This window comes from Perna viridis, chromosome 4 (assembly GCF_037379345.1).
Source record: "Perna viridis isolate PV_CMFRI_1.1 ecotype Kerala chromosome 4, ASM3737934v1, whole genome shotgun sequence".
Lineage (NCBI taxonomy): Eukaryota > Metazoa > Mollusca > Bivalvia > Mytilida > Mytilidae > Perna > Perna viridis.
The window spans coordinates 24889273-24915681 of NC_142448.1; the positions used below are offsets into that span (position 1 = coordinate 24889273).

The window sequence follows — 26409 nt, forward strand, 5'->3', positions numbered from 1 at the left end:
ATTTGACCCCTACAAGATTTTAGCTAAACCATGCTGTTTTTGAGTTATTTGCACAATTGACCCCCCAATGGTATATTTTTAGTAACGGCGGCAATGTTTTTTTACCAGATTAAAAATCCCCACACAAGCTTTGTTAAAAATACCCAATGGAACATTCATGCAAAGTTTGGTTACAATCTATTGAGTAGTTTTAGAAGAGAGTATGTTTGAAAAAGTTGACGGACAACGGACATATAGTGATAGCAATAGCTCACACAGCCTTTCGGCCAGGTGAACTAAAAACTTGTTTGCGTTTATCACAATTACTTGTTTACTCTAACAGAAAACGTTTAAGATAATTTTATGTGTGTTTATTCTTTATCTGTTCAAATGCAATATGAAGCTTCTCGTACAGTGAAACCTCTTTAAATATAACTCCTTTTGGACTGTATAATTCGGTCGGTTTGGACAGGAGTACGGTTTATCCATGTTCAAAATGCATTTAAAGTGACACAATGAGACTTCAAAAGTGTCTGGTATAGGCAGGATTCGGTTTATAAATATTTTCGGTTAATTCAGGGTTCGGTTTGGAAATGTTTTCGGTTAATTCAGGATTTCGTTAAGACATGTATAACTATAGTAGTGGAAAAAGACAATCAGAACTCGAACGGTAATCAAAAAGAGCATGATCCAGGGATTACCACTAGACAAAGTAAATAGGCACAAACCAAAGCACATAAAATAACCAAATTAAAACGTAAAAGGAAACAAAAATGAGCAACTCACACTACACTATAAAATGGGTGCATGGACCATATGCACCGTCAAGTTAAGCGTAATCTGCTTTTCTAGAAACAACTGCCGAGTTGCTTATAAAATGTTACGAAAAAGGAAAGCAATGAGAAGGCTAACAAATTAGTTATCATGTGTAGATAGATACAACATAACAATCTACAAGTTCATGATGACGACCATGAATCTTTTGTAGTGATAACTGAACATAAGCCAGTAAATATCTGGAAAAAACACTAGTCGGTCTTATATACATAACTAATTGAACCACTTATTGTGTTTACAATAGGCGTGATTCCTGTTTCTTATCACATGCAAACAGTATAACATGGGGCTCTGAGGCAGAAATCAATTCTTAAACATCAAATAAATTTATTATAAAACTGATTGTATACTGAGTATAAACATATTTGTTCATTTTCAAAAAATGATTGTATGTGTAATGTCTATATTATAATACCAAAATTTAACTCGCTAATGATCTCGGCAAGTGAATCTTGTTTACAGACTCACTTGTACAGATTTACATCATGCTCAACTCCTTACACGTCCCCATTCTTTGTCTCGTAATTCTACTCTTCTTATTTTACCACTCACTGTTTTCGGTAACTGTTCAACAAACTCAATCTACAGAACAACAAGGTTTTATGTTTGATATATATATACTAGTATATCACGCTGTCGATTTCACCGTGGTAAATTCGCTCAGATATCTATATCATTCTTAACAGTCAACCGCCTTTTAATTTGATTCAATCATATCTATATACTAGTTATTATGCCATACAGTTGTGTATTTTGGGTATTCAATATCAAAGTGGACAGGTCGTTCAAAAGATATTGAAGTAAAATATCGAATCATTTTATCTGATGCAGTGTTGAATACATATCAATACAAGTTCCAAAAAAAAAGGAAACTAATTTTGTTAAAAGTCGTTCATATGGACTAAATCTTATTCCTTACTAAAAGAAGACCCTAAATTTGTATTCTTCCTGATAGCTGGAATTTTGCTATCAAAATTGAGCAATTTCAATAAAACAACTACATTTGTAGTCGAAATTATCTTTTTTGTTTTGAAAATTCTAAAAAAGTAAATCACATCAATTGTTGGAGCATTTAAAGGTAAAAAGAGTGAATGACAGAAAACTGCAAACCTAAGAAACAGACATACCTTCCGTGGATACTTATAAGGTGCAGTAACAGATTTGACATGATCTTGTATCTCAGCTGTCAATTCCTCCTTATCATAGTCCACATACTGGTCGGTTAATATGATGAAGGCTTTAACGACCTATTAGAAAAAGTGTTTAATATATATATATATTCTTTCTATTTATAGACCTTTCTCTACGTTTATATATCTTCCCTGTATCAATTTGATCCGGTGGAGTAGTGTAGCGAGTGGAGTCGTCACATTCTGAGACGTTTCTATGATATTGATTTGTTGTGACATGCATCATTAATTTGATCCTCTATCCTACATAACAACAACTAAAATAAACTGTCCCGTACTACCATACATCGTGTACTAAGTTACAGCCCTAGATTAATCCTACGAGGAGAAATGACCCGGCCAGCGAAAGCTATATTTTTATAGCCTAACGGGCCGAGTGGTCTAGAGCGCTGGACTTTTGTGCAGGCGGTGTTGCCATAGATGTCAAAGCGGTACGAGTTCGAATCTCGCGAAGGGAACGACCAAAAATTTGCTTCGCAAATTTGACAGTTCTAACATCGTTGGGAATTTTTCAGACCTTTCCATACGTTTATAAATCTTCCCTGTATCAATTTGATCCGATGCAGCAGTGTAGCGAATAGAGTCGTCACATTCTGAGACGTTTAGATATATATATATATATATATAATAAAATCTTAATAATAGTTTTACTTCATGCATAATTCTTTGCTATCGTAAGATGTGACTCTTCAAAGACAATCTCTTTGGCTAATATTTCTTTTTCAAACTATCATCCACATATTTTGCTTCTGTTTATTCGTGGGTCTTTTTTAGTAATCTTCATGTGTTTCTGTTTGGTTTTGTATTGCTTTTTTTTTTGTTTTTTTTGTTTTTTTTGTTTTTTGTTTTTTTTGTTGTTTTTGTTGTTTTTTTTTTTTGGTTTTTTTGTTTTTGTTTTTTTTGTTTTTTGTTTTTTTTTTTTGGTTTTGGCAGGGTGGTTTGTTGTGTTTTTTGTTTTTCTTTTTTTTTTGTTTTTTGTTTTGGTTTTTTTTGGGGGGGTTTTTTTGTTTGTTTTTTGTCTTTTTTATTATTTCTTGATAGAGTTGCAATTTTTTAAACATATAATCAATGTTTGTAATAAATGAATACCCTTACCTCCCCTCTATCCTTGTCTGGACTACTGACTACAGCAGATTCTAATACAGCAGGATGTTCTATTAAGGCACTCTCTACTTCAAATGGTCCTATCCGATACCTGAATTGAACCGTAGTTTTAAAATATCCCATTCACAATGATTTCCTAGTCCCATTTATTTTTATTCGGATGTAAAAAATTCTTAATCATAAATAATGAAAAGAACATAACTTCTAACATGCAAGAAGTTTTCATACTTATTGTTCTACAGTAATTGAAAATAGTTTAGAGACTATGCAACATGTTAGAGGCAAATTACATAATGTGATACTATAATTAGTATAAAGGAAATCAACCAATATTGAAAATAATCGCAATTGAAACATGTTTAGTGCGCTATAAAATCTGGTTAAACCCACCATTCTAATGGGAAATTCCAAGACCATGTCAGGACCGTTGTATTTCCTTTTTTCATTGACATTGTTAATTTTATCCTTCATAATTACAGATGTATATCCATCAATAACTAAAGTATACACTTCACCAAGAGCAATTTGGACAAGACAAAGAACTAAAACGTGCGCAACGTAAAGTACGAACATCGTTACAAACCGTGAGGTATACTCAAGGTGGGGAGAGCAGTTCTTGATTATTGTAAAACACCAGCCGTGCTACAGTACTCGTCGAAGGTCAAGAACAGTGAAAGAAAAGTATTACAAATGTTTCCATGACATGGAGATTTCGTTTGTCACACACTGAAAACAGGTCATGTGCGGAAAGACCATAAAACTTATAAGTTACGAAATGAACCAAAAACGACTATCAACAACTTTGCCCTTTCATAACCGCTCATCTATACCCAATCCAGACAGTAAGACAAATAATGAAAGCTAAAAATAAAATATAGCGTTCTGAAAGAGAAAAAAAGATACTTACCCTGAGGTTAATATGACATCATCATCACGTCCAATAAACCATATATAATCATCTTCGTCCATTCTGCCTCTATCTCCAGTCAAGTAGAAATCTCCTTTAAATACGGCCTTATTCCTGTTGTCGTCATTCTAAATATAAAACAACAGCGTGAGTTCAATTTGACATTTTATAGTTTGTTGAACCATGTCCACTAAGCCTTTCTTATTACTATTTTCTGTAGCTGTATGTACATGTATTCGATCTAGAATTCAATGAATCGACTACTTTCATTCATCAACAATTAACAACTAAAATATTTTTTTGTATCTAACCTGTGTATGTTTGTTCTCTAATTACTACAACAAAATCCTAAATCACTTTTGAACCATTAAAATGCGTCCGTTAATGATAAAAAAATCATCGTCAAAATGACAAAACGGTTTTCAAATATATGATGCGCGTATCCCCGTTTTTATTTTCTTTATACACTACTTTTCTTAACGATAGAAATAGCAGACTTCTTTTGCATGGTAAAAACATGCCAATACACTTACTATATATCCCAAAAACAGACCTATTGGTCGGATCGGGTTCACTCTCACGCCAATAATGCCTTCGGTATTTCTGGGAAGTATATTCCCATCGTTGTCAACGATCTATAAGTAAAAGCATTATTTAAATTAAATAAACATTTTATTTACATTTTTTCAGTCAATAGGATTAGATTTCTTCATTCAAATTTGGTGTTAGGTCGTTTGGTGAGCTTAAAGTGACTAAATTGCTAAAAGTGTCACAACATGAACATATATATAACGTATGACATTTATTTGGGCTGAGTACTTTCTCATTTTATGTAGATTTAACTATACAATGTTACTTAGAGTGCTAAGCAGCGTTTGTTTCAAAACAGTGATATTGTATTATAAATCAGTATATTAAAGTACATTTCTAACACCTGTTTTACAATTTCTATTTAACTTAAAACAGTTAACGTAACGAAATGCGGGCCGCAACACATTATAATGATAATCATTATTATCATTTCATTACAGAACTAATTGTAGCATACATAGAATCTAAAAGTGTTAACTTCAATACACAGAAGGTAGAACATCATTGTTATAATCCTTAATATGTGTATTGAAATTATACAATGAGAACACATACCTCAATATCAATACCCGGGGCTGCCTTTCCCATAGATCCTGGTCTTATTTCCGAACATTGGTACGTTCCACATAAGAAAGTCTGAAAATTCCATTTATATGTACGTGTAACAACTACGTTTCAGACTGCGTAGAATATTAATAATGTATTTCATCACTTTTTTTATACACAATGAATTTGCTGACTATTTTGGTGTGTTTCAATGATAGGTCAAATGGGTTCAGTTTTCATGTTAAACACTGTGACATATAAATATTTTTTTTCATGAATCAATAACTAGTTTATTGTTTCACTTTAGTCATGTAATGATACATCTGGAATTAATTACAGAGTGTTGCCTAATAAATCAACATATGCCTGAAGGAAATGAAGCGAATGGAACCAAATAAAATAGAACTTTATAAATAGTGAGTGAGTTTAAGCACCAATCCATTTAAATTCAAACACTGCCTTTTCGATCTACACTGCCATAATTTTTCATAACTATATAAAGTCATTTCTAAACAGAGATCCGTATTTAAAAAAAAACAAAACAAAAACATGCATTCATCTCCCACTCAAATAAAGCAAATCAAGTATGACAACTCTTAACAAAATACAAATTGCATGTACAGTCTATAAAATTTTTATCTTGAAAGTGCAACATCAAGATGACAAACTAAGACTGGTTTTGTGGTCTGTAACTGTTTCTGCATAAGAATCGAAGGGTTTTTGACATGTATGAATCACTTCTCGTCTGAATTTTAAATAGACTGCTTCTTAAAATATTTCTCACAGTTTCAGTCTGACCATATGCTTCATATAATGGTAGGCCTGTGCCGTCTTCCCACTCTTTCAATAGCTCTGGGTTCTGTTAAGGAATCGAAATGAATAAGCAGTTTAGTCAATATTTCTCCCTTTTCAGGTTTTTTTTTCGGATTGTATCTAAAAACCATATATTAAATACAAACTTTTATGTTAAAACTTACAATTAGTGAATGAACAAAACAATTGACTTCAATACATATCCCACAGAGAAATGTTGCGATATTTATGACAAAATGACTCATTACTTTTAAGTTCGAATCGCTATTTTTTAACGATGGAGCGTCCGCGATGTCTTTTATGTATATGCAAATGACGAATATAATAAGCTCTGGATTGCCAAGGAAATTCGAGGAGAACCACAACAGATCTATGACTGTTTTATTTTTTAAAGTTGGCAGAAATTATGGGTATGCATGTTTGGACAAAACTTTCAATAGTGTTGACTATGATTTTGAAAGTGCTAGCTGCTTCATGTACAGGTAATACATTACTCAAAGTAAAGTTAAATTAAAATTCAAAACAAATTTAAACCAATTTTGCAGTTTATCGTGTTCAGTATGTCTAAAATTGAACTAACACGACGTATTCAAGCGATGTTTCCTCATGCCGAGCGCCTTGTAAAAAAAGGCATGACTCGGATTTTGAGTCGTGTGATTATGATAAACATTCATACCTGAAGTTAGTGTATACTTACCACTGGTTCACCAGCACCATAGCAGATGAGCTTTTTATTCCAGTTGTAATTGCTGAGTTGTTGTTTGCAGAGATGTCTGTAGACAGTAGGCGGGCCACAGAAGTTGGTCAATGGATATTTGTCGATAATCTGGTAGAATAAGAAGGAAATCACACAATACAATTATCTGTCATTAAAGTTACATTTACATGTTCAACGAAGTTTGTTATCCACATAAGTTGCAATTTGAAGTATATGTTCCCCTAGAGTTTGATGTTTCAAGTAGCAATAATAATTTTTGTATATTATCATATATAGGTCTGAAAAATTCATCAAAGGTAAAACAGAATATCAACTCATGAAACCTGTATTGTGATTTTGAAACTAAATGATTAAGATGATTGTTTTTACTAAATCCTTATTGTATTTGACATAGTAAAGAAGCTTTAAGGCCACACAAACAACGTCATCACACTTGATAAATACATGAATTGCAAAATAAACTTGTGTCATCATCACTAAGTACAGTCGATTTAATTGGTTCAATTTCTGTTTTACATCTTTGATAGACACTTCAGCTTAACAAGTCACTAATTCAAGTAGTATCAAGAAATTGTAGTAAAACAGATTGTCTTTATTTACCAAGTTGTTATATGACTATCTTTTTTGTGAATTAATTAACATATTTAGTAATTTACCTGTAGAGTTCTTTCTGGATCAAATTTGTCTGACAAATGAATGAATATGCATGCGCCACTAATCCATGGAGCAAATAGGGAAGTCCATGCTGCTTTTGCCCAGCCAGTATCAGCCATGGTCCATATCATTCCAGTATGGTTTATATTCAACATGTATCTACATTCACCAAGAAAAGATGTAAAATAAGGTAAGCGTGTTTACCGAAGAGGCAAAATACAATGTTGATTATATATACGATACATGAAAGATGCACCCGTTTGCTACACAAAATAGCCATATTCACGTGACACGCACGAACATACACGGTTGTCATACGATGCTATGTTCACACATATTTAACTCAAGATGTGCACTCATTAGATGCAGGCGCACGGTATGCAAACGATGCGTCACTAAATGCATACAATGCACTCGCTTGATCCATACTACGCACTCACTTAGTCAACAATATGCAGTTGCCATTTCAACACGTTGCACTAACTGATTCCATATTTACAAATGTTTCAGAGTATATCCAGTAGAATAATATAGAATGTGAAATACACATTGAACATTTAACAAAAGACACATTTAGGTGTGACTCTTGTAAAGTTTATTTTGAAATATTTTTTTTTCCTTTCGTTCTAACTTACAACTGTGTTACAACGAAATTTAAAATATCAGGTTGATGCATATAAACATTTTGTTTTGTAGTTATATACTTTTGGTTGCAAGTACATGTCCTTTAAAGCTTTCTGTGTGCTAATAATACTTTTTAAAAATGTTGTTGAATCATACTTTCCAGTAATGAAATGCCCTAATCCATAGCTGCTATGGGAATGAAGTGCCATTTTGGGGTCTCCTGTTGTACCACTGGTAAAGAATACCATCATAGGATCACTCGCTTTAGACTTCACAGTCTATAATAGATAGTGACCACATGGGTCAACTGTTTGGGTTTTGATAATTGTACTAAGATTAATAAATATTTGAGTCTAAAATGCAAAACATGCCGCAAATAAATATGCTAAATGGTGTACATCGTTGTACCATCCAAAACTTTAGTATTATATACACATTCGTATATGTGGGTAAGATTTTTAAAATTATTTCTTTCGGTTTAGTAAGACAATAAACACTTTCTGTTTTTGCTTAGCATTTTTACCTCAAAACTGTTGGATGCATTTTTCATTAGACCATCGAAGTTCACCCAACCGGATCTACAAATAAGAGATAAAACGAAGTAACAATTATGTCCATCATACAGAGTTAAACAAATGTCCATTATTTCTAACAAAACAGTAACTGAAGAAGAAAGTTTTATTCTGTAGTCTATATGTTTTATAATATTCGCAATACCACTGTAGTGTTAACAGTATAAATGTTTGCAGTTTTTAGAATGTAGAATTGTAATGATATTATTGATGTCCATTGCAATATTCATAGTAAAATAATACAAAGAAAAGGTTAGGTACTGTGTCATCTGCATTTAAACTAATATTTCCAAAAATACAATCTATAATTCTAAAACAACGTCCGTTGTAACGTCGAATACATCGGAAACATGGCAGATTTCAGAAAACACGTTCACGATTGACATCCATTTTTTTCTAAACGCACATGAAGAGGTAATTAATATCTTTAAGATGTTTTTCAAAGAAAACAAACGATAAAATACATATGCTATTTCATTTAATTTAGTGCCTTAACTAATATTGCAAATAAAACATAAGACTTTCGACACTAACTGTTCAAAAAGTTAAGCTTTATACATACAATATTTCTTATATTTGCTTGTTATTTCTTATATCATGCGAACAACTTACCTAGTTCTGTCACTGTCTCCAACGAAGAGTTTTTGTGATGGTTGTTCAATGCCTTCTATTGCCTTTGAAATATTAGATACATGTATTACAGTTTATATTTAAAACATTGAATATTATACATCAATTACTAATTGAAGTTTTTATCAGCTATTAAGTAGTAGTCTTTGTAAAAATCATGCAAAATCTGAAAAAAGTGATACACCCCAAAAAAGGCTACATATTTTTATTTTTGTAATTAAGTTGGTTTATGGGTGTATATTATGAAATGTGTTATTATTCATTCAAATCTGCCTGCTCTTAGGAGATAGTCAACATTGAAAATCCAATAGATTCTATTGTATTTGAGTGTCATTTACAGAGTTATCTCCCTTAATTTTGAAACCTACAGTATATTCTAAATATTTTTTATTTCCTATGAACCCGGGTTATATGAAAAACTGAATGTTAATTTCTGTTCAATATGACAATTTAAACAAAATATCAAAAATAAAAATATGTAGACTTTTCACCTACGAATCACATTTTGCATGATTCTTAGCTAGAGTGCTAGTTAATTACTGTCTAGACTTCCATTATCATTATTACATGTAGATGGAACCTAGCAAGAAAATGTCACAATTTCAAGCATTGTAGTTCTACGAGTAATGAATAAATAAAAGTTCCTACATTTGAAAGAAAAAAAATATAACTAAATACAAGAAGATACAAATAAAATGTGTTAGAAATTTTGTTTTACGTTTCATGAATTTTAAACTGCATGCTTAAAAGTACATTTTATTTATACCATATCAACATTCTCTGCTGCTGTGATATCAGCAATAACTAGTTTGGCGCCAGATGATTTGATTCTATGTTTGATGTCCTTTGGCCTTAGAAGCACGGTTCCAGGACTTAGTATGACACCTACAATGATTGATTGATTGATTGTGATTTAACACCCTATATTAGATAGTTCATCCATTTCAGGACGAGAATATGGTACAAAAAATACCAGTTTTATATATCGTAAATTTCGATATGCTGTGCACGTGTTTCAAGGAGCAACCTCTCATCAGCAGCATTAAAATCAAATATGTAGGAAGATCATAATCAAAATATTAGTTATATACAAGAAGTACTCATAACCAAATATATCGAATGAGGAAGCCAAATCCATCACCGAGAGGTTCTACCATATGCAATGCAAGGAATGAAGCCTCGGTGTTTAATGTATTTTTAAATTTGGAATACTACAAGATTTCATGAATAGTGTAGATAAAATATGATATTATTCCGTTGACTGATTGAATGTGATTTAACACCCTGTATTAGATAATGGTACTTGATCCATTTCTGGACCGGAATTTTAGTATGCTAGCTTACAAAAGCAACAACCCACTAGAAAGCATATCACCCAAATCGGACACATTATTTTGACTCCGACGAACAGATCATGAATCATATTGCCGAAATGAAATAAGACCGTCGCTAATGAACAATATCGGTGGAGTGATTCCTATTTCATATCTGGGAATATACGCAAAAAAATGTTCACGAGGAAGAAAATCATCATATAATTATTAATCGGTGAAGACGGATCAATTTTCTTTCTTACAAAGGAAGAAATACTTCAAGTATTTTCTAAAGAGTCCAGTTTATCGAAAGACTCTCTAGTGTATATGTTGAAAGAGTGAAACAATCATTTTTATTGATTAATTTTACTTAACAATACCTTGTAAATAATGCTTAAAAACTGCATTTCAGATGCAGACAGTTTAATGGAACAACATTATATAATCCAGACATTTAGTAAATTATATCTGACACTTATCTTACACAATGATTGCAAAAAACTAAAAAGTGTCATCGCTTTAGCTTTCAGACACAGCAAAAAAGAAATTCGAGACGGAATAATCATGTCGTATAAATTATGCATGGGAAATACAAAGTATAGTTCAGAAGGTCTCTCGTGACCCATCATTCGTATCTTTAGTGTACACATTTAGTGTTCATCTATTGAATTAACGGTTCAAGTTTAGGAGCCTGATATTTTTATATTGTTATAATATAGTTTTTTTTTTAAACTTTTAAGAACTAACTCGAACTATGACTCAGTCAGGAATTTTACCCCGAAAGCTAAAGATAAGGTAAGTACCTTTCTTATCTAATTACTCATGAAATGTCCATAAAGAGCTTTAAATTTGAGCTAAGTTATTACATTTACTGTGGTTATTAGTACTTTTTCAGCTTTCTTATTTTAGTAACAATTCTATCCCTGAATATTTGTATATGTTTGCGTTACTTACATGACGGTATCATGTTTGCAAATGTTTATAAACTGTTACACAAGTTCTCATTATAATAGAACATGACACAATTACATCGAGCACAGTTCAGTGAGATGGAGAAGATGCTAAAAATACATCACTTTGTCCAAATGAACATGTACTCACTTAAAATTGATGTTAGAATTGGTCATTTCGATCTGTACAGAAATTTAAGAAGTGCATAATGTCGTCTTACTATCATAGTCAGAGGCGGATTCAGGCGGGACGTGGCGGGTGTGCGCCCCTCCCCTAAAATTTGCAAAGCATGGGTTGTCAGGGGTAGATTTAGGCGGTATTGCCACAAAAGATATCTACATTGCACCCACTCTGGAAGAATATTTAATAAATTAACCTAAAAAAAATTAACTGTGCGCTCCCGCCCCCTTTTCTAAAATCCTGGACCCGCCCCTGATAGTTTTCAAAACCACTGTAGCATGTGAAAAAAAAACAAAATTCCCTGAAACGTAATGTTGAACTTTGTCTATTGCTTATCGTTCTGTCATCGCAAGAAAATCTGTCAAGGACCCTGACGACCATGTTTTCTTACCTGCTCTTATTGCAGCCAAATTAATAATCCACCATTCCGGTATTCTTGGAAGAATAACGATGATTGTGTCATTGATCTTCAACTTGCAATCTTTGCACAAGACATTGGCTGCTCTGAAAAAGTGAACACACTAATACTTAGGACACGAAAGCTATCGTTAATATTGTGTTATCGTCATCACCTGTTACATGTACATATATTGTCAAAGATCATATATTTCAAAAATACTGACGAGGTTTACTAGAGAAAAAATGTGGAGAACATTGACCACAAGTTTTTGTAAATTTACAAGCTATTATGATTGTTCGATCACATAAGAGTAAATGTCAAAATCTTAAATAGTTTATTTTTCATAGATGATGCAAATCTTGTTCGATTGTCATATCGTTTCTGTCTGTACCTTCTAGACAGCTCGCTTAGCTCAGGAAAGCTCCATTTTAGTTCGTTCCCATAGTCATCTATCCACCAGAAGGCAGGATGACTCGGATCCCTCTGAAATTGAGGAATTTCTTCAACCAAAATATACACATGTATTAAGAATTCGCGTGAAAGTAAATGTTTGTCAAATAACACTAACATAACATAAAAAGTACTGGTAGCAAATCGACCCCCTCTATAGTATAAGTAACAAATCAACCTAGGCCATGTATAGCATAAATAACAGAAATACATGTACCTACCGGTTGAACTTATTGTTCCTATTACTTGAATACATGTATATGCACTTCTATTCTCCTATGTATTCTTGTTATATTGTACATCATTGTCAAAGTATTCTTCGTGTATCGACAACTTGTCGACTAAAGCCCAAATGACAGGCTGAGCAGAAGAGACGGTTGAGTTTATTACTGGAGATAATATAACCGAACAGTTAAGGTACCAGTATCGCAATGCATATCCCTGAGCGGGTGTACGGGATGCTATAAAAATATAGTGCATTTTCTTTTTGCCTCTCTACAAACTAATGTTATGTCAAAAGATAGGAACAATGACTTATAAAATAGAGCAAACATCACACTATAAGATGACAAACATAAAGAAAAATAGAAAATCTAACATAATGACATAAAAATGTTCCACTAAAAAGGTTAGTTTGATGAGTGCAAAACGAAAGTGAAAGAAGAGAAAATGGCTATTTATAGTTCAAGACTACTTTTCTGACCGATCGTCGTGGACTCACCTTATTTTCTTTGCGGGAAATTATTTTTTCACATGTCCTTAGACATGCTACATAAGTAAAAGTTTTATTGAATCAATTTACATAGATTTTTTTTTAATCCTAAAAATATGCACTTCACTATAGAAGTCTATGGGAAAATTAATACAATACTGAGACCTTAAACACTCTTATCTCGATAGCTTGATATATCGAGTCCCTTGAAAGAACGTTCTGGTCGATGACCTGGGGTCAAGCAAATTTCATACAATAAAAATGTCAATTTCAGGGTCTAAGGAGCACATTTTGCCAAGGGCGTTATTCTTTTTTTAATAATTAAGAGAGAAACAAACAATATTACCATGGAACTTTTCTGATATCACATTTGTCGTACATGGCCGACTCTGGTACTCGGGACATTATTTATTGCCGTTTGCAAATATTTACTTAATACTGCACTAATATTTAAAACTGTTACTGATCTGTAGCATTTTTTTGTTATGAATGTGTTCATTTTAGTAGTTCCAGTAATACCCAAAGAACACGCTTTCGACTGGATGAACTGATGTACCCCTGGGTCACAATAAAGTTCTTCTGTATTCTGAATCGATTTATTTACAAATACAGTGGCATCAACAGGTTTTGAAATAGGGGTCCAGGCTATATTATTTGCTAATTTTTCCCCAAACCATGCCCTAAATCAAACAAAAGTGGAAGTCAGATCCTTCCTACTGGACCCGCCACTGAATCGTACATTTGTCAGTTGCACGACGATACCGATTGCCACATTAAACTACATGCATTTTGCAAACATTTGCTTTGGTTATAATGTAAGTGCTTACCTCTTTGCTCACTGCCCATTTATCGATCACGTGTTCACAAAAATTGAAATATTCGGGTATTTTAATATCACTTGCCAAATTCCTATGTAGTTCATAATCGTTGACATTGTTAGGAATTCCGGGAACTAAAGAAAATTGTCTTTGTGGAATACGTGCAGTTGTTCTGGAATAAGATAATAATGTCCGTCTCGTTTGATTCGTTGTGATAAAGTGTTTATGTTTGGATTTGTGAAAAAGACAATTAACATATCTTGTTAATCTCATTTGCCGACCGTTAGGAAAGAATAACCCGAAACACTGCAATAAAACAAAAAAAAATTATATGTATATATTGGCATATGTAACAACAAATGTCTTTATCTTAGTATGTCCGTGTATTTAAAATTTAAATTGTCGAACTACAGTGTACCTCAGCCTAAAGCGTATTTAGAATATTGTAAAAGACGTTAAAATTAGAAGTTCGCATTATCAATGATACTGACACGACAAATTGTGTTTTCTATTTAATATGAATATTACATAAGAATACTGCTTCTGCTACGTGTAGATATCATATTCCTCAAAATATTACTTTCACATTGGGGAAAGACAAAAGCAGTAACAAATTAAAGGCACGTGTATGTTAGAAACAAAGAATGACAACTCTTGATGACGCGAAACATCACAAGTAGATATTGGAGAAAACTCTAAGCTTATTCAGTTCATTCAATTATTTTAAAATTCGCATTTACCTGTAATCATTACTTTATAGTCACTTTGTATCAATACACACGTACATGTTTATATAGTGTATATATTATACTTTCAATTTTCACACAACGTGGACATGCAAGAGAATGGTTAACTTTTAACTTCAGAAGAGGATGTACAAATTTGTGTCATACGACACCTAATTCATGATACAGTCTGCATTTAAATAAAAAGAAGTATGGCACCTGACATACCCACCGCAGTGAACCACAGTGCATATAGTGTTTAATGTGGTAAAACCATTTGATTAGAAAATTAAGCCCCATAATTGCAATTGCATATACATGTATGAAATACAACAAGTTCTTCATCACTATTCAATAACAAACTTTATCTGCTTGCCGGAAAAAGCTCTTTGAATGCACGATTTCATAATAAAAGATACTTAAGAGAGTACATGTACATGCATATATAAAATGTACTTACATTTGCTATAGTTATGAGTGTAAATCAAACATATACGTTTTAAATTGTATGCTTTCTAGCTTTGATCAGAATGATCTTAAACTTTGGGAAATGTCCTATCTTAACTAATATGCAAGTTTAAACTTCCTTAATAATAGCCGAGTAATACAATATTCAATATGTGTGTGTACACTGTTAATTGTTCACAAACAGTTTACACACAATAAAATGTATTTAGCGGACAGTGCATAAATAACAAAACTAAATTATAGTCTTCTACTTAAATTAGACGAGCATCGTCCTATGTATAAAATAAAACCATGCACGTGCTAGAATGTCGATCACACGTATTTGCTTGTGTGTATACTTTTTATCTATATTTACCTGTTTTCTTGACGGTAAAGGTATATTTACCCTACTTGATGTACTTCCAGCGCATGCCTGAAAAGCTTAAGTTTGTTAAACATTTTAAAGATTATAGATGGATGATAACGTTCATGTTATACTTGTATGATCAACTGTTTCAGATATAGTTGTAAAACTAAAACGTTTCATTTCATTACATCTTTTCATTAAGGTTCAACAAATCCGAAAGAAGCTATTAGATAAGATTCGGAAAATCAACGTTTGCTCACTTTTTACTTATTAATAACACATATTTATGTACTTTATTTGACCCACCGAGTTACGATATTGATTTGCTGCACTTGCAGTACACTGTAAACTAATGTCAGGAAATGTGCTCCGTGCGCCGATTTTAATCAAACAAACTCATTTCCTTTCCTTGACCTTGACTAACAGCCTAATTTCGTTTTATGACATTGACCGCATATAAAATAAAAAAGTAGTTGAGGGTGAGTTCCTGGATAAACAAATCGAACAAAACAGTAAAATATAGTGTGCATATTGTATAGCTCGTATACATATACTAATTGGCTTCATGAAACTTTCTGTTTAAATGCACGAAAGGATTCATCTATAAGATAAAAATTAAATAAGACCGAGAAAAATATTCAAGGGCATAGATAAGTTCTTATAGTTTAAAACTCTGAAATACAAAATTGATTAAGAAAACCACTTTAGAAGTCCCGTTTTCGAAACATCTTTTGCTTATACAGATAAGGTAGTAACAATAAAATTACCGAACACTAATCCGATCCACAGCCAACTCAGATGGTCAAGTCAAGTCCAAAATAAATCTGACAAACACTCAACGACTTCCTGTGTAAAATGATATATTAGAAACTCTATCCAAACAAATCCATTATTTACCCAAACAAGTCGAAATGTTTATTTTCATTGTTCATTATTCAACAAAGAAAACAATCATTTAATATAACCAATACAGAAAGAGAAAGCTGTAATAACATACGTTAAATGATAATTATAGTGGTCATTGTTAACGGTTTCCAATATGTAAAAATAGTCAGAAAGCCTTCAACATCGATTAAATGAAAACGTTAGTCGTAATCATTGCCGTAAATTGGTCGATTCCAACAGTTTACTGGGATATCGATCCTTCTTGACAACTTCGCTGTGACTGTCATAGAAACCATTAACAGCGCATGCTTGGCAGGAAGAGCACGACGCGGTAATGTCTTTTTATCACCGCTCAGTGATGTAATTGGAATTTAAATTAATTTATCGAATTTCAAGAAGAAATTTCTCAAGATGACTTGACAAACTGGCTGTCGTTAAAAAGCAACATGTGACGTTATCATAAGTGTTTTCTCATTTGATACATTCTGTGTGTATATTAAATTATGACATCTCCTTTATTAATTCTCATCTGCAGTGCTATTAGTGTTGGAGTGTTGGGTTCTTTCCTACTGTTGCTTGTATTTGGAGTGACAAGATGGGAGGAATTGGATTATGATGCTGCTGTTTTGTCAAAATATGTTAATGCTACATCTAATATACAAGTAGTTTTGCCAACCAAATCGAATTGGTTTACAGAGTTCAGAGTTCAAAGTGGAAGTGTTTGGACATCTTACTACCTATATAAAGAACACAATGATGTTTGGAAACAGTGTGATGATATGTCAGGTAATTTATAGGGTGGTACAGATAGGGTTGTAGCCTGTTATACCGTCCTTTATCTTTGTCTATTACTATGAAAACGTATATCATTTTATGGAGAAACTCCTACCAATATTAAATGATAATTCATATGTTCCTCTTACTTTCCAAAGAAAAAAGCACAGACACAAAAAAAAAACAATATACGTACAAAAACACATTTATTTTGTGACTTAGTCTACTAAATATTATTTTAGACATGTATACGTCATTTGAAACCAACTCGGTACTGATAAACGTGTCGTCACTATTATGTTGAAGGTTAAGTTCAAAAATATATATTTACTTTTATCATTACCTGATAAAAAATCCCCTCTGATACATGTATCCTTTATTCTAGTACAAATCGTCTTTTCTTGTCTATTACACGTGGAATTCAAATTCACATCTTTTTTAGACCTTATTTTCTCTCTGAATATAGAGTTGTTGTGTGTGTGTGTGTTTTTGTTTTTTTTTTTTTTTCATTTTCGTGTTTTTTTTCTATCCATTTCTTCATGTATGTTATATTCTTTGAAAAATATTTTTATGATGATCCCTCAAGATAACATTATCATCTGAAAACTTCATGTGCAGGTACTGAAGGGATGTTGTTAAAGATGAAAGGAAAGTTGACGATACGGAAAGTCACGGCGTTTGTCGTGTAATTTGATCATACTTTTTTTCCCTTTCTATCGTTCTCTAAGAGTAGGTCAAGATATGAGGCTGACTTGATAGTGTCTGAAGTGTCCTTTTCTCAAGTTTTTTCGGGGTTGATGGGATGTATAAAACCACGAACCTATAGGAATGTTAAAAAACAAAACATCATATTTATAGCGGTTATTGAGATCAAATGGTCTGGCTAAACGATGTTCCTTCTTTTGGATTAGATGAATTATAGTCAGCCTTGTAAGATTGAAGGAATGAGTCAGCAATTGGCGGAAAACAATTTGTACCTAATTGAATACCGACCGTCTGTTGAAAAATAAAAAATGGACAACAATTACTCTGTTATTCAAGATTTTTGTCACTTGCATTACTAAACTTGCTAGCAAGATACAGCACTTGTATGGGGAAAACTTCTCATTCTATGGTATATGGGTGGAGACTGGGGAGAGAATGAATGGAAATAGTGTATGGGGTGGGAATTTTTTAAAAGAAATACGTTTTTTAAAACATACATCTATATGAAAAATATATCAAATTCAACTAAGAACAGCATTTAAATAATGAATATTCTAAAATCTACAATTCAATGTGATAATTTAATTTATATACAAAGAAAATGCATTGGGGATTCTATTGAGGGATTGAGCATTTTTTCTATGGGGAAGTTGGATGGGACGATGGGGGTGGTAAATAGTGTAAATGGAAAGTTTATACCAAGAGCTGTATCTAAAGCGTTCTTTACGAGGAGTTTTATATGGTATCAAATCAAATCAAATATAATTATCACGATTTAACATTAACCTTATTTACTTTGTAATGACCTACATGTACATGTAATAGTGATTTTATGGTTGATCTAGCAGATTTGTATATTAGAGGAAAAACTTCAAAGATTTAGATAACCGCACGAGTATTTCAGGTTGTGAATGAATCATAAACTATGGTCCATGCTCCTAGTTTTTAGTGGAGTCCGAGTTGCTCATTTACTTTTGTTACTTTACTTAATGTTCTTTGTTGTGTATATCTGTTTTCCATGTCTGGTCTTTGTCCCTGGATTACATTCTTTTGATTACCGCTATAACCTTGGTTCCCTTGATTACTCTTCTGTAACGGTTCAGCTTGATATTGAAAAACACAGGAAGTACATTGAAGATACACAAGTATGATTCATCACTGTGGCTATAATTTCTTCATTTAATCAATTGCCATGGAAACATTTGACTCTAAAGTACATGCATGTTAATTCAATTTTTGTTTTGGTAAAAGATCAAACGAAAACTAAGATGTTTAGATGATACATTTGCAAAGTTCACATTCTTTTTACCACATTTCATGTCTCTGTGAGTTTAATACTCTCTCTCTCTCTCTCTCTCTCTCTCTCTCTCTCTCTCTCTCATTACTTAATGTTATATATGTGTTTTGTAGATTTTGATATTCCTTATTTATTTTAGTTTTCTCCACCATTTATCCATCATTTATCATAATACACCGCTATGTGTTAGATGGGATTGTTTGTTATCGTTGGTTTTCCGTCTCCGTGTTATGGCCGAACGAAATATCTATTGTCGTAAGATTTTCCCCCATCTTGTAACGAATATATAAATTATGTATAACGTCTCAGAACGACTCTATTCGCTACACTGCTCCATCGGATCAAATTGATACAGTGAAGATAATGTAAACATCTATAAAGGTCTGAAAAATATATATGAATTCGTTTTTGTTTCTGGTTCATTGTGTCTCCATTTTTTTTATAACGATTGTGTTTTTTGTAGTATTCAATACTTTTTGTTCATTCTAAGAACTTTTTAGAAACATTACGTTACTGTTTTGTTGTTTTGGAATGTTTAAAACTTTAATAGATAATAAATTGTCGGTCCACTTTAAGGTTCTTCATATTCGTAGAAAGCCGCCGTGTTTTCATTACAGCTCACAACGACAATACGTTGAAATGTAATTATAAGTACAGTATTTCGACCTTATGACTGAGAACAAAATGTGAATGGAAGGATGAGTAAAACAAACAAAAAAGTTTTATGTAAATCGTTCAAGAGTTACAAGAGTCATAGAGTATTGCTTCAGAAATGAGTAACATAACTTAACTGGATATAAATCAAACCGTCATCGGTTTTTTTTTTTTTCTTTTAAGCTCCTCGTAAAGTTATCAATAAAATTGTTATCAAACACGCTCATGCTTTAAGTTACATAAATTGAAAGGTACCCAATCAGAACCAGTGCTTCGTTCCATAACATCGGGAAGTACAATCATTTAAACTGAAGCCTTATATACAAATATAGCATGTAACAGAACTTATGTCTCACGTTGTATTGATTTTCAGTATTAGCTGAGAAATCACCTGCTGTTCAAATATAAAGGCAGATTTTTTTTTTAAATTGATGACGAAGGAAGACAAATTCGCAAATAACGAAGATTTTTTTTTTGAATAATGTTATAAACTTGTAAACGGAACTTCCAAAAAATTGACACGGTATATAATGACTTATTCCACAATGAATTCGCCATTGTACATTTTTGTCATTATTGATCATAAGACTGGTACATGTATGTGTCTTTAAGAGTGGAGCAAAATTTACTATTGCTTGTTGCATGTATTGAAATTCTTTTGATGTCTGGTACGCAAGTCTTGAATATATCTTCAAATAAATGTTAGAAATAGTGAACTATTATTGGTAATGGAAAAACTTCTTTAAAAAACACTAAAAACAACGTCCATAAGTGATATCAAACTCCTGAACAAAATTGTAAACCCAATCGTTACTTTCAGACTTTCAATTTTTGAAATTCTTAATAAAACAATAATTAACTTATTTAAGGGAATCAGATTTACTAGTGATGAACTGACGAATCAAACCAGAATCCCGTATTCTGCTTTAACCCTAACAATATTTCTGCGTTGGACATAGTTAACGAATATGCGCAAAAATTTCAATAGCAATATTTGAATTGCGATATGAATTCATTTAATCATTCAAAGCAGTATACATATAAGTAGAGGTTCACGTCAGACATACGGGTGGAAAATCCAAAAATTTGAGAAGGGGGCTGAGATCCAGACATTTATGGCGTTTCTAAGCAGTCGTTGCTTTTTGTACCATATATTGCACATAATTTAATCTTTCAACAAAGAAGATGGAGGGGTTCCAACTTCCAAAACAATCCGTCTGTCCGTAACTGCCAAACTTTACAAAATGCTATGTTTTAATCTAGTCCAAACGTTCAAAAATCAATATAGAAAGGAAGCATTGTAGCATACAACGGTGTGTATAGACTTTAATTAGAAATATAGATCTGTAGTCTACTTAAACATACATGTAAACCACCTGCCTTTCAAACCTTTCATCTCATCTATTTTACCTTTATTGTGACATGCAATACTGTAATATTGAACAACCATGTCTGAATTGAAACTTGAACCAGGATCCTGTCTAAACGTATCGTGTTCTAAAGTCCTTTGTTAAGAAAAGCTAAACTAAAGTCAAAAAATCAAAATGACAGTTTATCTGGAAGATGTTTAAGTAAACTCTGGACTGTTAAATCCGATGGTTGATAAGATATCTCCTGGCTGTCTATTTGTCGTTTTGTGTGTTATTATGTTTTTTTCTCTCTTTCTTTCTTTCTTTCTTTCTTTTGGTTTGTTTTTGTTTTTGTTGATTAATATAGTCAATTAAGACAACTTTAAATTTATGCTTTGTTTATGGTTATTGTCTTGTTGCGATCAAAACCATACATTAGAAAAGTTTAAATAATTTATTTAGGCAGATCAAATATTTGATAATTGCAATTCAATCAATAAATTAATCCATTATTTTATGCAATATTTCAAGGTCGTTTATATTAATCATTAAATTAGATTCAAAACTATATTCCTAAATACAGAAATGTTTCAATTAAGTATAATTTTATGAAGATTACATTTAGATCGATAGATTGAAAATTCATATGCATCTCATGCCCATTACTTGCACAACAGACACTCACAAAATCTGTTTGTACTAAAACCAACTTCGTTACATATGTTTTACTGATGTTAAGTAGCAGTTTTTGTACATGCAAGAATCATGCAAATTCAGTTAAAATATGATGCACCTTAAACCAGGCTATACATTTTTATTTTTGACAGTAAGTTGCTTTCTAGGTCTATATGATGAAATGTATAATTATTCATTCCAATCTGTCTGCTTTTAGAAGATAATCCAACAGTTTCTATTGTATTTCAGTGTCATTTACAAAGTTATCGCCCTTAATTTTGAATTCTAGTGCATTGTATATAAATTTTATCTCATAAGAACACGGGTTATATGAAAAACCGATTGTTAATTTCTGTTCACTGTGGTGATTTAAACAAAATATTAAAGATAAACGTATGTAGGCTTTTCACCCATGAATCACATTTTGTATGATTCTTAAGTGGGGTGCTACTTAACATGCTGTAAACACATTGCTCACCCGGAATCAACAATATGCATGTACTTTCAGAGAAACATATACATACCGTACATGTATAAATGAAACTCAAACATTAATAAATGAACGTTGGTTTTTAACTCATTTACAACCTGTTTTTATTACACATGTACAATGTAGTTCACAAAAATATCCTGCTTCGAGACTGTGTTATTATTTGGCTTTAGTTTCTAGTGCTATAGTGCTATTGTGTAGTGGACATTTCACAGTCAACACACATGATCGTATCAATATCTCAATTTTACGATTGGCTTTAATTTAGTAATAAATATAATTTTCATGTTTTTATTGAAGTGATAAAATTGTTGTTGCCCATTATAGTATATTGCTTAATTGTACCCCATTATGTCAATTCACAACAGATTATTGATTTGATTTGATTTGATTTGATTTGATTTATTAAGTTATTTATTTATTTATTTTTTTTTTTTTTTGCTTTTCTAGATGCTGCAAGAACTGAATTGTCCAGGTTGAATGCAACAGTGAAGGAATGCTACAACTTTGTTATGGAATACGACGAAGAAAAAGATACATCACTTACAACTGATGGCAAAGCCTTGGCTAGTATGTTTATGTTATAAAACTCACAGGCACTTGGGAACAGGATTTTGTTTCCCTAAAAATCATTTTGTTTCCAGATGTGAGTTATTATGCGTGTTCCCTGACATGTCCGCTTGCTATTTAATGCTGTTTATACTATGCCTAGTTTTTCATTTATATACTTCTCTATTGAAAAACTAGGCATAGTATAAACAGTAATAAATAGCAAGCGGACATATCTGAGAACACGCATAATAACTCAAATATGGAAACAACATGATTTAATGATATTTTAGGGGGAAAATCCTGATCCCAAGTGCCTGTGATAAAACTCTATGGTTTGTCGAAGGTCAAGTTGTTGTAATGAAAGTAATATACATATATAATGTATGTACATGTAATTATGTGTCTGCGTACATTATTTTTAAGCGAACGAGAATTGTATAAAACAGGTTTTTTTTTTTGTCGGTCTGCTTAGATTGGTTTAACTGTGCATAAACAGTTCCTATTCACAGAAGCGTTTTATAATTTACAATCCTAGACAGCCGAGTTTTATGAAAAGAATTTAAGTAAAGAATATAAATTCAATAAACACTTGAGCTTAACTACAAGTTTCGCCCAGACTTTTTAGAGATGTCTAACAACGGAAAACGAACCAAAGCGATCTTCCCCAAATAAAACCAAGTATAAAAATCTGAGTTCTAAGTTAACGTACACAGTATAGACTGACAGACATTACAGCCATACACACTGACCAAAGATGGTGGTACAAAACATGAATGGACAACATACCACTCTTCAGGCTTTACAGCGGCTTCTGTCTAACCAGAAAATTATCCCTAACAAAAGGAAATCGGATAGGAAAAGAAAGAAATTATCAATTGAAATAATCTGGAATGATCATAATCATGTCCGATTTATGTGGGTCCAATGGCGGATTTAGGGGGATACCCCTTCTGTTGGTTGTTGGGTTTTTTTGTTTTTGTTTTTTGTTTTGTTTTGTTTTGTTTTGTTTTTTTTTTGCTAAATGTAGGCATAAGTAAGAAAATGCTGATCTATAACCCCCTTTATAAACTTTTTGATCGACTCCACCTATTATAGAATTTGACAGTTAATGTGTTTCATTTTTCTTATTTTTAGGGTTACAAAATTCTGCAGCGTCCTGTTTTATTGTCAGTATAATAGATCTAGTGATGGCAGCTGGTGTCGGTATTTTTGCAGTAATTACCAAACAAGTTACCGCTTTTATGGTAACAGGCGTGCTTTACGCAATGGCAGGTACGATATTTTTAGATATGATTATGAATTTTACGTGACTGCCACTACTTCTTCTCCAATAAACACCGAGTTTAGCTACATCTTTATCATGTATACCAAAACTTAAAGTGTATGTTTACGCTATAAAATTTATAGTTATATATAGTAATTTGAAATTAAGAGAGACTGTTACACTTTTCATTTGTCGTGATAGTTTGATAGATGTACTTGCAAAAGTAGCTATAAAATGAAAAAAAAATCTTTAATTCAATGCGACTTCGTTTGTTACATTAAGTCTTTTATAACAAGCTAAGAGTTCAAAATCATTCGAGATAATTTCGTGATTTTACTGAAAAATTTCAATGTGCACTTTGTATATCAATCGGTTCAGGAGTTCCAGTTCTTAGATGGTCATCATATCTTTTTGTGTACAGCAGAGTAATGCATAGAAATAATTATGAATTTCTTATTTCTACCACGATTATCGCACTGAATCCTGCTAATTTAATGCTTATAACAAAGACTGGTAAATTTGAAGTATTTTCGCTCCAAATCGTTTTATATAAAGTTTTACATTAATCTATATAACTGATCGTTTAGCTTGGAAATTATTTTGAAATTACTGACTTTTACATTTCATAAATGTCATGCAGTAAAAAAAAGTCATTTTTGTACTATAATTTCTGTTTCAGGTTTATTCACAATATTTGGATTGGCCATTTTCCATACTAAGAACTTTTATGAAAAGTCAGAATGTCATACTATCCGGGAGTATCCGTCCTCGAGTTGTGAAGCCAGAACAGTTTCTATATTATGGCCCGCGCCTGTTGCTTGGTGTGGAGTTGTAGTATGCTTTGTTGCGTGTTTCCTGTGGTTATTTCTTACAAGAGCCTTACGTGTCATTAAAGCTAAAACAATGTTGTGATATGTTAAGAGTATACGTTATATTTTTGTTGAATAAATCATTATTTGTATCTTTTGAGTAAATTTATCGATTTTGCTCTTTTAGAAGTAAGTACTAGAGTATATCATGAAATCAAAAGCTTATGAACTATCGACATGAACAAGACGAGATTGTGCAAATTGTGTTGGTGGTGGCATTTGTATTTAGGCACAACCTGCAGTCTTCTGTCAACATCCGGGAAATACTTTATAACTATACGGAAAAAGATTACACTGTATATTCCTTTCTACGGAAGCCCGTTAGTACCATGTGAAGCTCTTTTTTATTTTGTTATAACAACTTAACTAACTTGTTGTATCAACTTAGTTTACTTGTTATATCAATTTAGCTAACTTGTTATATCAACTTAGTACATGTATATAAACGATTTAAATGGCCACATCCCAAAACAATTGCATTAAAAATGGACCGAGAAAGGATATGTCGCTTTTATTTTGACCTTGGACTTAGATATTATTAGAGTTTTTAGCACAACATCATCATATTACTATAAGTATGACAACATTGAAGAGAATATTCAGAAAAGAGGGATTGTTCAGACGCAAATTTCGAAATGATATTCTCGAAGTAGCTGAATTTATCCAAGATAACAACTAGATAATGGTAGTCAACTAGGATATCGCACAATGCATTTAAGATGTAGTCACAATGGAATATGTGTCTCAAGGGAGGCTGTGAGTATCTTAATGAGAATTTTTGACAAAAAGGGCATCGAGTTTGGATTAAAACGTCGCCTCCGTAGACGAAAGTACTTTGCATCTGGTCCAGACTTTTTGTGGCAAGTAGACTCATACGATAAGCTTAAGAAATTTGGTATCTGCATAAATGGATGTATTGACGGGTTTTCCAGAAACATAATACGGCTATGTGCAAATCAAACCAGCAGTGACCCCAAAGTAGTTGCAGAGTACTTCATTGAATCAGTAAGCAAAAGAGGTGGTTGGGCACATCTTGTAAGAGGAGATATGGGGACTGAAAACGGACATATTGCACAAATGCAAGAATTTCTAACCAATCGCGAAGAGAGTTTTATATATGGTAAAAGTACGGGAAATCAGCGTATTGAAATGCTATGGAGTTTTTTTCCGAAGGCAATGCTCACAGTTTTGGATAGATGTTCTTTCAACCCTTCTCGATAATGGGCAGTTTAGTGGGAATCATGTCGACAAAAATTTGATGCAATTCTGTTTTCTCCGTTTGGTTCAGGTAACTATAAAGTTGAATTCAACATGTCGACATCTTACTAACATGTCATTACATTAATATTAGCAAGTCGGTATTGTAA

The 26409-nt window shown here is 32.4% G+C and overlaps 2 protein-coding genes across 5 annotated transcripts; one reads left to right on the plus strand and one right to left on the minus strand.

Moving 5' to 3' along the window:
- Window positions 1-1123: 1123 nt before the first annotated feature.
- On the minus strand, window positions 1124-16313 carry LOC148619444 (acyl-coenzyme A synthetase ACSM3, mitochondrial-like). 3 transcript variants are annotated; one of them, XM_088579327.1, is made up of 18 exons: window positions 16296-16313; window positions 15538-15594; window positions 13999-14295; window positions 12401-12492; window positions 12001-12113; window positions 9932-10050; window positions 9148-9209; window positions 8487-8541; window positions 8120-8241; window positions 7342-7498; window positions 6665-6793; window positions 5939-6013; window positions 5164-5244; window positions 4551-4652; window positions 4018-4145; window positions 3102-3201; window positions 1944-2063; window positions 1124-1398 (listed from the first exon to the last, which is right to left on the minus strand). In XM_088579327.1, exons 3-18 carry the CDS (start codon window positions 14260-14262, stop codon window positions 1306-1308), a joined length of 1812 nt encoding a protein of 603 aa, XP_088435453.1. In that variant the 5' UTR covers window positions 14263-14295; window positions 15538-15594; window positions 16296-16313; the 3' UTR covers window positions 1124-1305. The 3 variants fall into 3 exon arrangements, with proteins under 3 accessions (XP_088435453.1, XP_088435452.1, XP_088435451.1); XM_088579326.1 differs by lacking the exon at window positions 16296-16313 and having other exon boundaries at window positions 15538-15612; XM_088579325.1 differs by lacking the exons at window positions 15538-15594; window positions 16296-16313 and adding an exon at window positions 15175-15334.
- LOC148619445 (uncharacterized) lies at window positions 10966-25134 on the plus strand. Of its 2 annotated transcripts, XM_088579329.1 has the most exons (5): window positions 10966-11273; window positions 16949-17199; window positions 22808-22927; window positions 24044-24181; window positions 24853-25134. In XM_088579329.1, exons 1-5 carry the CDS (start codon window positions 11233-11235, stop codon window positions 25083-25085), a joined length of 783 nt encoding a protein of 260 aa, XP_088435455.1. In that variant the 5' UTR covers window positions 10966-11232; the 3' UTR covers window positions 25086-25134. The 2 variants fall into 2 exon arrangements, with proteins under 2 accessions (XP_088435455.1, XP_088435456.1); XM_088579330.1 differs by lacking the exon at window positions 10966-11273 and having other exon boundaries at window positions 16656-17199.
- The last annotated feature ends 1275 nt before the right edge of the window (window positions 25135-26409 follow it).

Excerpts from the sequence above, each read along its gene's own strand:
- LOC148619444 (XM_088579327.1), bottom strand. The coding sequence starts at position 14,262 with ATGAGATTAACAAGATATGTTAATTGTCTTTTTCACAAATCCAAACAT. Across the intron at positions 7,499-8,119 it reads GGGCATTTCATTACTGGAAA|ATACATGTTGAATATAAACC; the intron begins GTATGATTCAAC and ends TGGTGAATGTAG. Across the intron at positions 6,014-6,664 it reads ATGGTGCTGGTGAACCAGTG|AACCCAGAGCTATTGAAAGA; the intron begins GTAAGTATACAC and ends ATTCCTTAACAG.
- LOC148619445 (XM_088579329.1), top strand. The coding sequence starts at position 11,233 with ATGACTCAGTCAGGAATTTTACCCCGAAAGCTAAAGATAAG. Across the intron at positions 11,274-16,948 it reads CCCCGAAAGCTAAAGATAAG|TGCTATTAGTGTTGGAGTGT; the intron begins GTAAGTACCTTT and ends TCTCATCTGCAG. Across the intron at positions 22,928-24,043 it reads TGATGGCAAAGCCTTGGCTA|GGTTACAAAATTCTGCAGCG; the intron begins GTATGTTTATGT and ends TCTTATTTTTAG.